The sequence below is a fragment of the Drosophila nasuta genome, chromosome 3 (assembly GCF_023558535.2).
Source record: "Drosophila nasuta strain 15112-1781.00 chromosome 3, ASM2355853v1, whole genome shotgun sequence".
Classification (NCBI taxonomy): Eukaryota; Metazoa; Arthropoda; class Insecta; order Diptera; family Drosophilidae; genus Drosophila; species Drosophila nasuta.
The window spans coordinates 2,602,808-2,615,086 of NC_083457.1; the positions used below are offsets into that span (position 1 = coordinate 2,602,808).

Below are 12,279 nucleotides of genomic sequence, written 5' to 3' on the forward strand. Positions count from 1 at the left end.
CATCCTATCCTGTACTCTTATTCGTCGTCCTATGTTGTCCTATGCTGTCCTGTTCCGTGTGTCATTGACACTGCAAAGAGGCTATTACAATAATCGTTTGTTTCTTTTTTGTTTTCGTTTCATGTAGTAGTCACACACATCCACCCACCAGAACCGCCCCGCTGGCACCAACTCGTTCCGGTGTCGCGTGTGCCGTGGGATCCACCCACTCCGGAAGTGTCAGCGATTCCTGAGGCTGACAGCGGAGAAACGGTTGAGAGCAGTACTCATCAACAAGTACTGCTCTAACTGTCTGGCCCACCAGCACTCCGGGCAATCCTGCCGCAGCACGGGAAGGTGCAGGGTGTGTCGGGGGGATCACCACACACTGCTGCACTTCAAGGAGGCACGCAGCGCCCACCCCAACCGTCAGCGACGAGGCGAAGACCAACCGGTCTCCACCCGGTCCCGAACCCCAACAAGGCCACGCTCGCCAAGGCCGCGCTCGCCAAGGCCGCGCTCGCCACGGCCACGCTCGCCACAGTCACGCTCCCGCTCGCCGTCACCCCATCGACCGGCCTCGCCGACGTCCGAGGAGGCCTTTCCGACGTCGCTCGCATCCTTGCTGCAGGACAAGGCTGTGAGCATACTTCCGACGGCCAACATCCTGATCGACACCGGATGCAAGACATTTGAGATGCGAGCGCTGATCGACCCGTGCGCGGCGACCAGCCGTATCAGCGCATCTTTGGCAACAGCCTACCGGCTATCCGTCACCCGCGTTGGTACGGAAGGCGTCTGCACGGCGATCATCCGCTCACGGACATCCGAGTTCCGTCGAAAGGTGCTGCTGCAGGTGGACTCGCAACTCTGCAGCCGCACCCCCCTCCGACCCGTCGATGGCGAGAACTTGGAGCAATTCCGCAGCATCACGCTCGCCGACGAACGCTGGTTCCAGCCATCGACAGTGTCCCTGGTGCTCGGCACTGATGTGTATCCTCACATCATCCTACCTGGCCTCCTGCCGAGCACCAACGGTTTGCCAATGGCCCAGAATTCCACCTTGGGTTGGATTCTGTCCGGTCCATTTGGACAATGATACCGTTTTGCAACTCATTGCAAGGGGGGGAGGATGTTGATACCAGATGACTGCAGGTGTGACCACTCAGGCCAGCTGACAGTGTGGTCGCGATCGAAAGTTATCGATAGCGACAAAGCTAGTATACTGTGCGTGTGACCGTGTCATACGCACAGACACACTGTTCTTGGTTTTCCTCTGAAGATGGTCACCCTGCCCCTTTTAGTGCTTTTCTGCTATTCCGCCTTCTATCATATGTTCAAATTTCTACGCACAAACCACAGTACTTTTTTCCAAGTGAAAATAAAATACCACAAAGTTCAAGTTTCTAATAATTAGAAAAAGTGAAAGTGTTATTATTTAACCCAACGTCGCCCCCCTACACAGTAGTACTATGTCAATATACCAAATATCTATCTGGAATATATAAAATGAATACCGCACTGTTTTGCTTTTATTCACAATGAGTATCTCACTACTTTCCTACTTGTTTGCAACTTAGCTTATGAAATTTTTTGATCCAATAATAAAATAATAATGTTTGATCACTAGGTTGTCTGTGCCACATACAAAAAATAAATTTAGAATTATTGTTTATACCTGTAACATTTATTCCTAATCGAAATCTATTTTAATTGAAAATTTTTCAGTTTAAAAACAAAATATATTTATACCCGCTACCCATAGGGTAGAAGGGTATTATAACTTTGTGCCGGCAGGAAATGTATGTAACAGGTAGAACGAGGCATCTCCGACCGAGACGATATAGCCATGTCCGTCTGTCCGTCTGTGTGTCTGTCCGTCTGTGTGTCTGTCCGTCTGTGTGTCTGTCCGTCTGTGTGTCTGTCCGTCCGTCCGTATGAACACCTAGATCTCAGAGACTATAAGAGATAGAGCTATAATTTTTTTCGACAGAATTTGCTATGTTTGCACGCAGATCAAGTTTATTTCAAATTTTTGCCACGCCCACTTCCGCCCCCGCAAATCAAAAAAATTGAATAACACGCGTAATTTTAAAGCTAGAGTTGCGAATTTTGGTATATACAATAACTACTATAGTAGTTATGATTTGGTTGCGATCGGATAAAAATTGTCGAAGTTATTAAAGAAATACTTTTGTATGGGCAAAAACGCCTACTTACTAGGGGTCTTATTTGCCTTGGCTGACAATCTGGTATATTGTGCCGTCTATGGTATATTTTGAATGCGGTACTTTATCGATATACCAAACACATCATTTGGTATATTTTTAGTATTTTTTCAGTATATTCAGTATGCTTTGAGAAAAATACCGCTAAATATATTTCTTTTATTCAAAATGGATAGCGGGTATCTCACAGTCGAGTACACTCGACTGCAGCTTTCTCACTTGTTTTTGTATAGTATAGTATAGAATAAATTTCTTAGCGCAGTCTTTGACAAATCTATAAAATCCTCTTCAAAAAATTAGTGTATAATAAAGAATATGTATATATGACTTTAATGTATCTTAAACCTAACAAATTGCACTACAAAATAACAAAACAAGAAGAAATGCGTGTTTTGAAAAACAAACCGAGTTCAATCTTATTGGTTGTTTGTGCGATTCGCTTTGAGAACATTCCTTGGCATTTGATGCGCTTTAGGAAATGAAGTAAAATGTGATATTGGAATTCCAATGCTTACCAAATACGAACAGTTGGTATTAAACAATTGCAAAGTTGTAAAGTCTTGACCGCAAATCCCACTGAAAAGTCAAAGCCACAGAAACTGCACATGTCTTCCCGGCAAGCAGAGTGGGCGGGTAGGGGAGCCCTTCCAAACATAGTTAACACTTAGCTGAGCAAAGTTATGTGGCACTTTAAGCAGTGGCCAATGGCAATGTGAATGCATTGGTAAAACTGCACGCACTATCGGGTGCAATTTTGAGTTGCAATAAATATGCCATAACAATAACTAAAACCAACTAATATCCGATTACTGGCTAAGGCAAAGTGGAAATGTAGCGTGAAAAGCTGCAAGCCAATTCAGACATGTGTGAGTGTGTGTGGGAGTGTGTGAATGTGAATGAATGTGTGTGTGTAGCATCATTTTGCCAAACATGAAACAAATGCATAAGTAAATACCAGAAACGAGTGACTTTCAATATCCTTACAGGCTTATTGCTCACAGCAAATTTCACGCCAACATAGCACAACGAAAGGGAGACAGAGAGAGGGAGATAGGAAGAGCAAGAGCAAATGCGAATGCATTTACACATTTGCAAACACAAGCATAAACACCAAACAGAACAGAACAGACAGTTGCAAACATGCAACATACAAATATGCGTACAGCAGCAGCAGGGACAGCAGAGAATGAAAAGGGGAAGGATGAAGAGGTAGAGGAAGGGGAAGGAGAGGGCAATTGGTGGCTCCTTGTGGCAGTTGGAGCGTGTCTAGAGCAGAGAGAGCGTCTGAAGCATTTCAATGCTAGATTCAGTTTTGGGTCTGCTTCGAATGCTGCTGTTGCTGCTTTCTATTTGAAGCCATGTCTGAGTGCGTTTGGCTAGAACGCATTTACGTTTATTGCATTTGTAAATTATTCACACAAGGATATTAAATGCAAATTGTGATATAGAACGCACTCGCACTCAGCTACGGCTACGGCTACGACGAGCCACAGATACAATATCCGTTAGCTACCCAATATCATCTGCCCAATATACTCTCTTGCATTCACAATGTATTCTCGGTCTCTCTTTCGTATTCTATGCTTTGCATTTTTCTGCATGTTTTGTCCACTTTTGCCTTGCGCAAATGCAAATATGAAACGCAACGAATCTCATTTCATTTAATACCATTAACGAGTTCAATAGCTCATGTGTATTAGGGACACTCGAGTTCGACAGTTGAGTTAGCAAGCTGAGCAGCTTTTGACAAATCACTCAACAAATTGCCAATTGCCAATTGCCAATTGCAATGCACCACTGACAAAGTCAGTCAAGTTAACTACAGGTAACTACAAAGGAACTCGGATTGAATACCAATTTGTGTTGCCTCCAAACGATTGCACACGTAAAGAGTTTCAGCTAAACGCCACCAGTTTAAAAACTTGTATGTATAGTGTATTTGAATTTATTCCACAAAAAATACGATAATAAATTCCTTAACAAGTACTATATGACTGCTCCTCTCACTGCAGCTAACGTTTTAACTATAAAGAAACAGATTACTAAAAATTCAAACTAAACTCCATTAAAATTCTTATACTACATACTGCATTATTGCTGCAAAAGACTTTACGATTTTTTGGAGCACTAAAACATAATACATATACTTCATTTATTTTTTTAATAAGTTCATTTAATGTCTTTATTTAAATTATAAATATAAGAGCGAGAGCTCTAAAGTTCATAAAGTTTTTCATAGTGTTGGTTAACATAAAATAAATAAATTGTTATATTACATTATAGACGTTAACGATGTTGTTCTACATTTATCATTTGAAGCTTTGATTAAGTATTTTTTAAATTATAAAATTTATACTTTTTTTTTTATTTTAGCGGCAATATATACTATACCTTAACTTAATTTAATACGTAAATAATACCGAAAATTCGACTAATAGATCAAATTTAGTATTTTAAATAAATTCGTTTCACAATTCTAATATGTTTGCTTGTATCAATATTTATATTTGTGTAATATAAAATACTGATTTAAAAGGTTTAAAATTTCAACTAAGATTATAAAATATATAGAATAAAGTTCCAGAGAAATTCATTGCGCAATTTTTACAAGTTTTGAAATGGTTTAATTAATAAATTAAATTCAATTTTGTATTTCTATTATTGTATTGTTTATTTATGTAGCAATGGAAAGATTATATTTCGATTTATACATTAGTGACAATAAAAAAGTAAACCATTAAATTCCTTAACAATTCTTACAAATATTCAAAAAGTTTAAAATGGGCACTAATTTACTATTGGATAATTCTTTCCAATATTTAGTTGTAAATAAACAAATATTTATACATTAATCATATGACTAATAAAAGAAATTAAATCTGTCTGGCAAATTCGTTGCACACTTTTCTTTCCCGTCACATAATGTGTTTGCTTAAGTCTATGTTAGTAATGTCATTTCTATAATTATATTTATGTAGTAAAGGAAAGATTCTGTCACCCCCGCTTCAGTTGTATCCAGCTCCCTAGTTCACTTTAAAATGTTGTTCTTAACTTGAAATTAGATTTGCATGTTATGCTCGCTGGCACCTTTTTGCCAAAAACTTTGTCCACATTCTGCCAGCCAGCCAGTCAGTTAGTGTAACCCAGCTGAACTAAAGTATCTAAACAAAAGTGTAATGTCAAATGGTTTTAGTGCAGAGGCACCTGCATGCGAGAGTTGAATTTCGTTAGTGAAATTCAACTTTATGAACTTTTCCACAGGCTCTTTTTGGATGCAGGTTTTTAGTTTTACCTCTGGCTGACATGTTTCTGACAATATTTGCTGTAAATGTAATTGGCCCAAGGTTAATTGACAGTCAGTCTGCTTAAGGCGTGATTGTGGCAAGAGCTGATTCAATGCTTAAATTTAATTGGAATAGTACTATATTTTTTATTGTGATATTACATAATTGTAAATAGAATTTCCATTTGAAATATGAGACAAATATATTTATAACCTCTACCCGTGATGTAAAAAGGTATTATAGCATGTGCCGAAAGGAAATGTAAGTAACAAGCAAATGGAGTCATATTCCACCCTATAAATAGTATATTGATATATCTGAAGTATCTTTTTAGTATATTTATTTAATAAATACTATAATATACGGACGACTTTTTCTGGTATATCAATATACTATTACATTCCATAGACTCTTTTTAGGTGCAGGTTTTAGTTTTACCTGTGCTTGACATGTTTCTGACAATATTTGCTGTAAATGTAATTGGCCCAAGGTTAATTGACAGTCAGTCTGCTTAAAGCGTAATAATGGTAAGAGATGATTCAATGCTTAAATTGAAATGGAATAGTTTTAAATATAATAATTTATCTCTAATAAATTACAATTTGAAATATGAAACAAATATATTTATATCCACTACCCGTTGGGTAGAAGGGTATTATAAGATGTGACGGATACATAGTATATTGAAATACCACAAGTAATTTTGGTATATTTATTTGGTAAAAATATGTGCCATTATTCTTAAAATTGTTGAATTAAAATACCAAAAACTCTAAAAATAAACCGAAGACTATTTCTGGTATAAAAATATACTATTACATTCAAAATACTCCATACCATCCTGTAATCCGACGGAAACAGTCTTTTTTTTACCTTTTTTAACAATTGATAACGGGTATCTCCCTTTTTTGTTTAAGTTGTAGTATTGTAATAAAAAAAAAGATATCCTCTATTCGTATTCTTAGTAATTTTGGATTGAATTTCAATCAAATCATTATGTGTTGTATTATTTCAGTGCTTTATTTACCTTCATTATTGTGTAAAGTATGCAAACATTGCATGTCTACTTAAAATGTCTAAAATTAATATAAATATAATATTTGAATAATAATAGAAAAGTCATTTTGACATGCAGCCGCCCTCAAAATAAACTCAAACATATACTGCATGCACGAATTTACATTCAAATAACACTCCTTTCAACCTTAAGCAGTATTTAAGTGATTGTTAATATGATAATTGTACAATTTGCCATTTGCAGTGAGGAGAACTGTAACATCTGTCAACCAAAATACTTGACAGAAGGCAGGAAATAATAGCCATTAAATGACAATTACATACCAAGTATTTGACCATGCCATTTTCAGCACCTTAGAAATTCAAATTGCTGTCCACTTAACCATTCGACTGGAGGTAAATACACAATTACGAATATATTGTGGGTATAAATATCCAAACATTTGGCCTTTGCTGTCACAGTCTCAGAATGTTTAAGGTGAAGGAGTTGCAGCTGTCTCCGGACATCTTTGAGAATCCGCTCTTTCGCATGCACCTGCATTGCTTTCAATGGTACGGCTATGTGGCATCCACAGAGCAATCGCATCCCTGGTTCTCCTTGATACGTTGCATCGTCTTTACTGCATCGATTTGGATAAGTTGTGCCTTGATGTTGACGCGCGTTTTCCTCTCCGGCAGCTATGAGAATCTGAGTGTTGGTGCCACAAGTTGGGCCACAGCAGTGCAATACTTTGCCGTGTCGATTGCCACACTCAATGCGTACATGCAACGTGAACGTAAGTAGTTCACTCTTTAATACAACTGAGATACTATTATGCCACTTTAGGTGTCGTGTTTATGCTGCGCCAGGCACACGCCGATCTGCAGGCCTTCAAGTTGCAGGCTGATGATCAGGAACTGGAGCTTTTGGACTCCACTCAGCGATATCTGCGTACCATAACCATGATGCTGTGGGTGCCCTCGGTGGTGGCTGGTTTGATGGCCTGGTCGGACTGCATTTATCGCACCATCTTCTTGCCACAAACCGTTTTCAATGCGGCCGCCGTGCATCGCGGCGAGGCGCAACCCATTCTGCTGTTTAAGCTCTTCCCCTTTGCCGATCTTTGCGATAACTTTTTTATCGGCTATTTGGGTCCGTGGTATGCTCTTGGCCTGGGCATCACCACAATTCCCCTGTGGCACACCTTCATCACGTGCCTCATGAAGTACATAACCCTCAAGCTACAAATACTCAACAAGCGAGTGATTGCCATGGATGTGAGTGAGATGAAAGTGCATTCGAATATGTAATTCCACATTCTGTAATTAATGCCTAGATAACTCGCATGAAACCCGATCTGGTGGTGCAACATTTAACCCCAGCTGAACTCAACCTCTGGCGTTTGCGACTCTGCAAGCAATTCGTCGAGGAGCAACTCAGAATTCGGCAGTTTGTCCACGAATTACAGCAACTCATTCGCGTCCCAGTTTTCGCCGATTTCATCATCTTCTCGGTTCTCATGTGCTTTCTATTCTTTGCCCTCACCGTGGGCGTAAGTAACTACTTTCTCACTCTAAAAGCATTAAATTGAATCATCTTATTGCAGGTGCCTAGTAAAATGGATTATTCGTTCATGTTTATTTATCTTTTTGTTATGGCTGCAATATTGTGGATCTATCATTGGCATGCTACCTTAATCGTTGAATGCGTAAGTCTCAAATTGAACTTGAATATTTTTCAACTAAGTCTAGTTTTAAATTAAGACAACGGATAGTTCTTTTTTATTTAGTTGTGATAAAAAAGAATAAATTAGTTGTCGCTTTTTTTAAGTTTTCTTTAATTGGATAGCTTATTTTAAGTAAATTTAGAGCTTATACTAATATGCATACATATAAAAGTGTTGCTCACGAAAAAACAAACAATATATATATATATGTACCTATTTATTAAAGGAAACGAACTGAATAAGTTCTTCTTTATCATTTCTTAGTGTTCAGTTGTTCGCTTTTGAGTGTTAGTTCTTTTTGTTCATTTGTTTAGGCTCTCTATTGCTGCTTTCAGGTTTTCGTTCATAATTTATATATTATGTAAACTATTAATGATAGTATTATTAGTCTACAGTTTAGACTAAAATATGTGATTTTATTGACTTTTATTGAATGCCAAAAAGTATGCAATATAATACAATGTTAAATCAACTACATGTTATGTTAAACTTTATAAGAAATCTGTTAAAGAGCAACTAGCTGTTAAATTTATGAATTTCTTTTGTACGCTTCTCGTAATCTTGCTTCACTTAAAAATTTAGATTCCAAATTTTACTTATAAGAAAGTTCAAGAGTACAAACTAATTGATTGAGTCTTGTAATAAATAATCTCTAAAAGATTATTTTAAGAGTCATATCTCTAATTTTAATGGAGTGATAATTAAACATGCAATCAATTAAGCTTAAGGATATTCTCGCTTACATAAAACCCAGTTTTAGTATTCAAAATTTATGTAATTCATATTTCTGTCCAAATACTTATTCAATTATTCATTTCGTTTAATTTACAGAAAGACGATTTGGCGTTTGCTTGCTATGCATGCGATTGGTATAACTTTGATGTGCCGGTGCAGAAAAGATTGCTCTTCATGATGCAGCACACTCAAAGACCAATGAAGATGCGCGCCTTGTTGGTCGACATGAATCTGAAAACCTTTCTAGACGTAAGTATATACCCTAAATATTAATAGATAGTAAATATTATATTATAATTATAATCCCACAGATCGTGCGAGGCGCGTACAGTTATTTCAATTTACTGCGTGGCACGCATTCGTATTAGAGATGCATTAGAAACTTTGTAGATGCTTTCCCGTAGTGGTGCCACTTGGCTAATCAAATGCCGCAACGCTTGTCAACTCGTCGTTTGGCTAACATGACAGTTAACATGGCTTGCAATTCATTTAAGCGTATAAAAAGTGTAGGAAGCGAGTTGAAAGACTGACGACGAGTTGGCAAAATGCTAAACCATTTTACAGCGCAAATAAACGTGATGCCTGCTACTCAAAAGCCAATGCCAGTAACAAGCAACATCATTTATCACTTTTGAGCTAAGTAAAGTAAAGTCCTGGCAACAGGATGTCAGGCGCATTGTATGTTTTATTGTTAAAATTGTATTCCTTTACCAATGGATATAAAACGATTTTCACAGTTTCGCTTTTTTTCCTCTTTTTTGTTGTACTTAACCGTTCCAGTAAGTATTCACATGCCACAGCCAGAGCTCCCCTTCCTCTCCACCCACCTCACCAGGCATCACATCATTTTCCTGCTTGAGTTCTAATTGTCTGGGGGGTTTGCGAGACTGAATTTATGCGTCTTTATGCTCTACAAGAGTATTGAAAATGGTCAAAATACATCAAACCACCACCAAAAAACTAACCGAATCGACCGAATTGTTATACCCTTGGGTGTATTTTTTAATAATATTAAGAGTATAGACAAAGGGCATAAACCGCACCACACTCGAAACAAACACAAACAACAACACAACTCTGGCTGCCAAAGAACAACCAACCAACAACAATAATAAACACGCATATTGTTGCGGTTGTTGCGCGTCCCTTGGATCGGGGATCGGGGATTATGACCAAAGTGGCTAAATGGCTGACAAAGGCGCACGCCAAAAAAGTGACTGTCTCTTCCGTCTGCCATGCGAGTGTCTGATACAATGTCTCTCGAATGGAACAACAAAAAAATGCAGATACTAATGAGTATTAATGGGTTCAGGCCTCGACGCAGGTACATTCACAAAACAAAGGGGTGTGTGTGAGTGTGTAGAGGGGGATACCAACTAGACCTAAACAGCGTCGAAAGGGTTGTTCTACAATCGCTGATACGCATCTGTGAAACGCGTGCTGTTCACATTGAAGAAATCCAAACACATTTACTATATAGTTCAAATATGTTGGCTTGTTCTCTTCGCTTAGATTAAGGCTGACTGTATAAAAACATCTATCTTTAAAATCCGAAAGGTTTTTAGAGAGTATTTGGCGGTAAATAAAATAAAACATTCATTTTTACTGAAACTAATATGATTGAGATTTCAAAAGAATTTTATAGTTAACTCTTGAATTAGACTATTCGATTAAATGTACCCTTCTATAATCACTATTCAATATCTGAATTCACACTACCGTTTAAACTGAAAATAAAATAGAAACACATGCTTATTTAATTACACAACACTTATGCGGAAGAATTATTAGCGATAATTGAAAAAAAAACAAAACGAATAAAACGTCTAGCAGAACCATTATAAACTAGACCAAGTAAACATGTACTGCCTGTTGTCTTTTTCATAAAATGGAATCGATATTAGTATTTTTATTTTTCAAAAAATAGCTAAAAAATTAAAAAAAAGTACAAAAATTTAAAAACAAAAAAATTCACAATCACTCCCCGACGGGGAATTGAACCCCGGTCTCCCGCGTGACAGGCGGGGATACTAACCACTATACTATCGAGGATTGTTGACAACTAATTGCTAAAACACTGTTTTCTCATGCTTGCTTGTTCATAGTAGTGCTTGTAGTGTAGCTTGTGAATTGAATTCGACAAGCTGACTTTAAAAATCTATAAATAGACAAATGAAACCGAATCGTACCGCATGACCAATTGTTGCCATCTGTTGCGGGGCTATTTTTAGCAATATTGGCAAATTTTTTACGGTCTTGGCAAAGCAACGTGGCAGCACGTTTTTTGATTATTTATGATATTACACAACGCACGAGTAATGGATGTTCATTAAATACAATGAATGTCATGCACTCCCCCCTTCCCAAACATGCTCATGCTTATAAAGTGCAACCCTCGATGCGCTGCCGCCCTTGAGATGCGCCATTAGTCACCCTATTTTTCAGTTTTTGCGGGCAAAAAAATTAAAATTTGCCATAAAGCAAATTTTGCACACATGTATGTAATGAATATTTTCCATTAGAAGACGACGTTTCTTTGATTGTGTAACCAGAAGAACGAATGCAATATGCACATATTGAAAACTTTTACAGAGTTCATGAATTTAAAAAATGTATTATTATTAAAATTTACTATTTTTTTTAAATAAAAAATAGATGTACATACAATGTAAATGCTTTAAACACTAAGGAAAAAACTTTGAGTTCCAAGGAATTTCCGCAAGTTGAATGCAGAGTTCGTAAATCAGTCAAATCCCACATCCACGTTGGTAAAGGCATGAAAAAATGTCGAAATAAAAAAAGAAGGTAAGGGATTCTTGGAAAAGAGTCGGTCAACTATTTGCCGAGTAGTTTGTTGAGTTTCTAATGTGTCCCTTTCATTCGATCCGACTAAATATTTCACAGGCTACGTGTCTAATTCAAAGAGAAACGAACCAACCGAACCCAGAAGAAGTTAAGCGAGGGCGTTGTTGGTGTTTGGTCGGGAGAAGGGGAATGAAGGGGAACTTAGGGGGCGGTCAAAGGGCGGGGTCAGTTGACGCTGTTGTTTTCATAAGCAGTTGTTGTTGTTGCATTTGTTGTTTTGGCATGTTTATTGCACTGTCAACGGCAATGCATGAAAACTTTTAGTTAGCCAAGTTAGTGGCTGTTCTTCAATGTTGGTGACAAACCCCGTCCCACGTTGCACCCTCTTCTCTTTCTGTAGCATCGAGACCGTAACTGTTAATGTGTTTGAAGTCAAATTGTTTTCAGTCACGTGACCAGCAACAACAACAACAATAACAACTGCGAACACACAACAACTTTATCCATGATTAATCAGTTGCAGTT

The 12,279-nt window shown here is 37.8% G+C and overlaps 1 protein-coding gene and 1 non-coding gene across 2 annotated transcripts; one reads left to right on the top strand and one right to left on the bottom strand.

Moving 5' to 3' along the window:
- The first annotated feature begins 6,977 nt into the window (after window positions 1-6,977).
- LOC132793728 (odorant receptor 56a) lies at window positions 6,978-9,388 on the top strand. The gene is made up of 6 exons (XM_060803784.1): window positions 6,978-7,284; window positions 7,335-7,765; window positions 7,825-8,040; window positions 8,095-8,196; window positions 9,046-9,198; window positions 9,261-9,388. Exons 1-6 carry the CDS (start codon window positions 6,978-6,980, stop codon window positions 9,315-9,317), a joined length of 1,266 nt encoding a protein of 421 aa, XP_060659767.1. The 3' UTR covers window positions 9,318-9,388.
- Window positions 9,389-10,929: 1,541 nt separating this feature from the next.
- Trnad-guc (transfer RNA aspartic acid (anticodon GUC)) lies at window positions 10,930-11,001 on the bottom strand. Its single transcript has one exon. It is a non-coding gene; the product is annotated as a tRNA-Asp (tRNA).
- Between the last annotated feature and the right edge of the window lie 1,278 nt (window positions 11,002-12,279).

Excerpts from the sequence above, each read along its gene's own strand:
- LOC132793728 (XM_060803784.1), top strand. The coding sequence starts at position 6,978 with ATGTTTAAGGTGAAGGAGTTGCAGCTGTCTCCGGACATCTTTGAGAAT. Across the intron at positions 7,285-7,334 it reads TGCGTACATGCAACGTGAAC|GTGTCGTGTTTATGCTGCGC; the intron begins GTAAGTAGTTCA and ends ATGCCACTTTAG. Across the intron at positions 7,766-7,824 it reads AGCGAGTGATTGCCATGGAT|ATAACTCGCATGAAACCCGA; the intron begins GTGAGTGAGATG and ends ATTAATGCCTAG.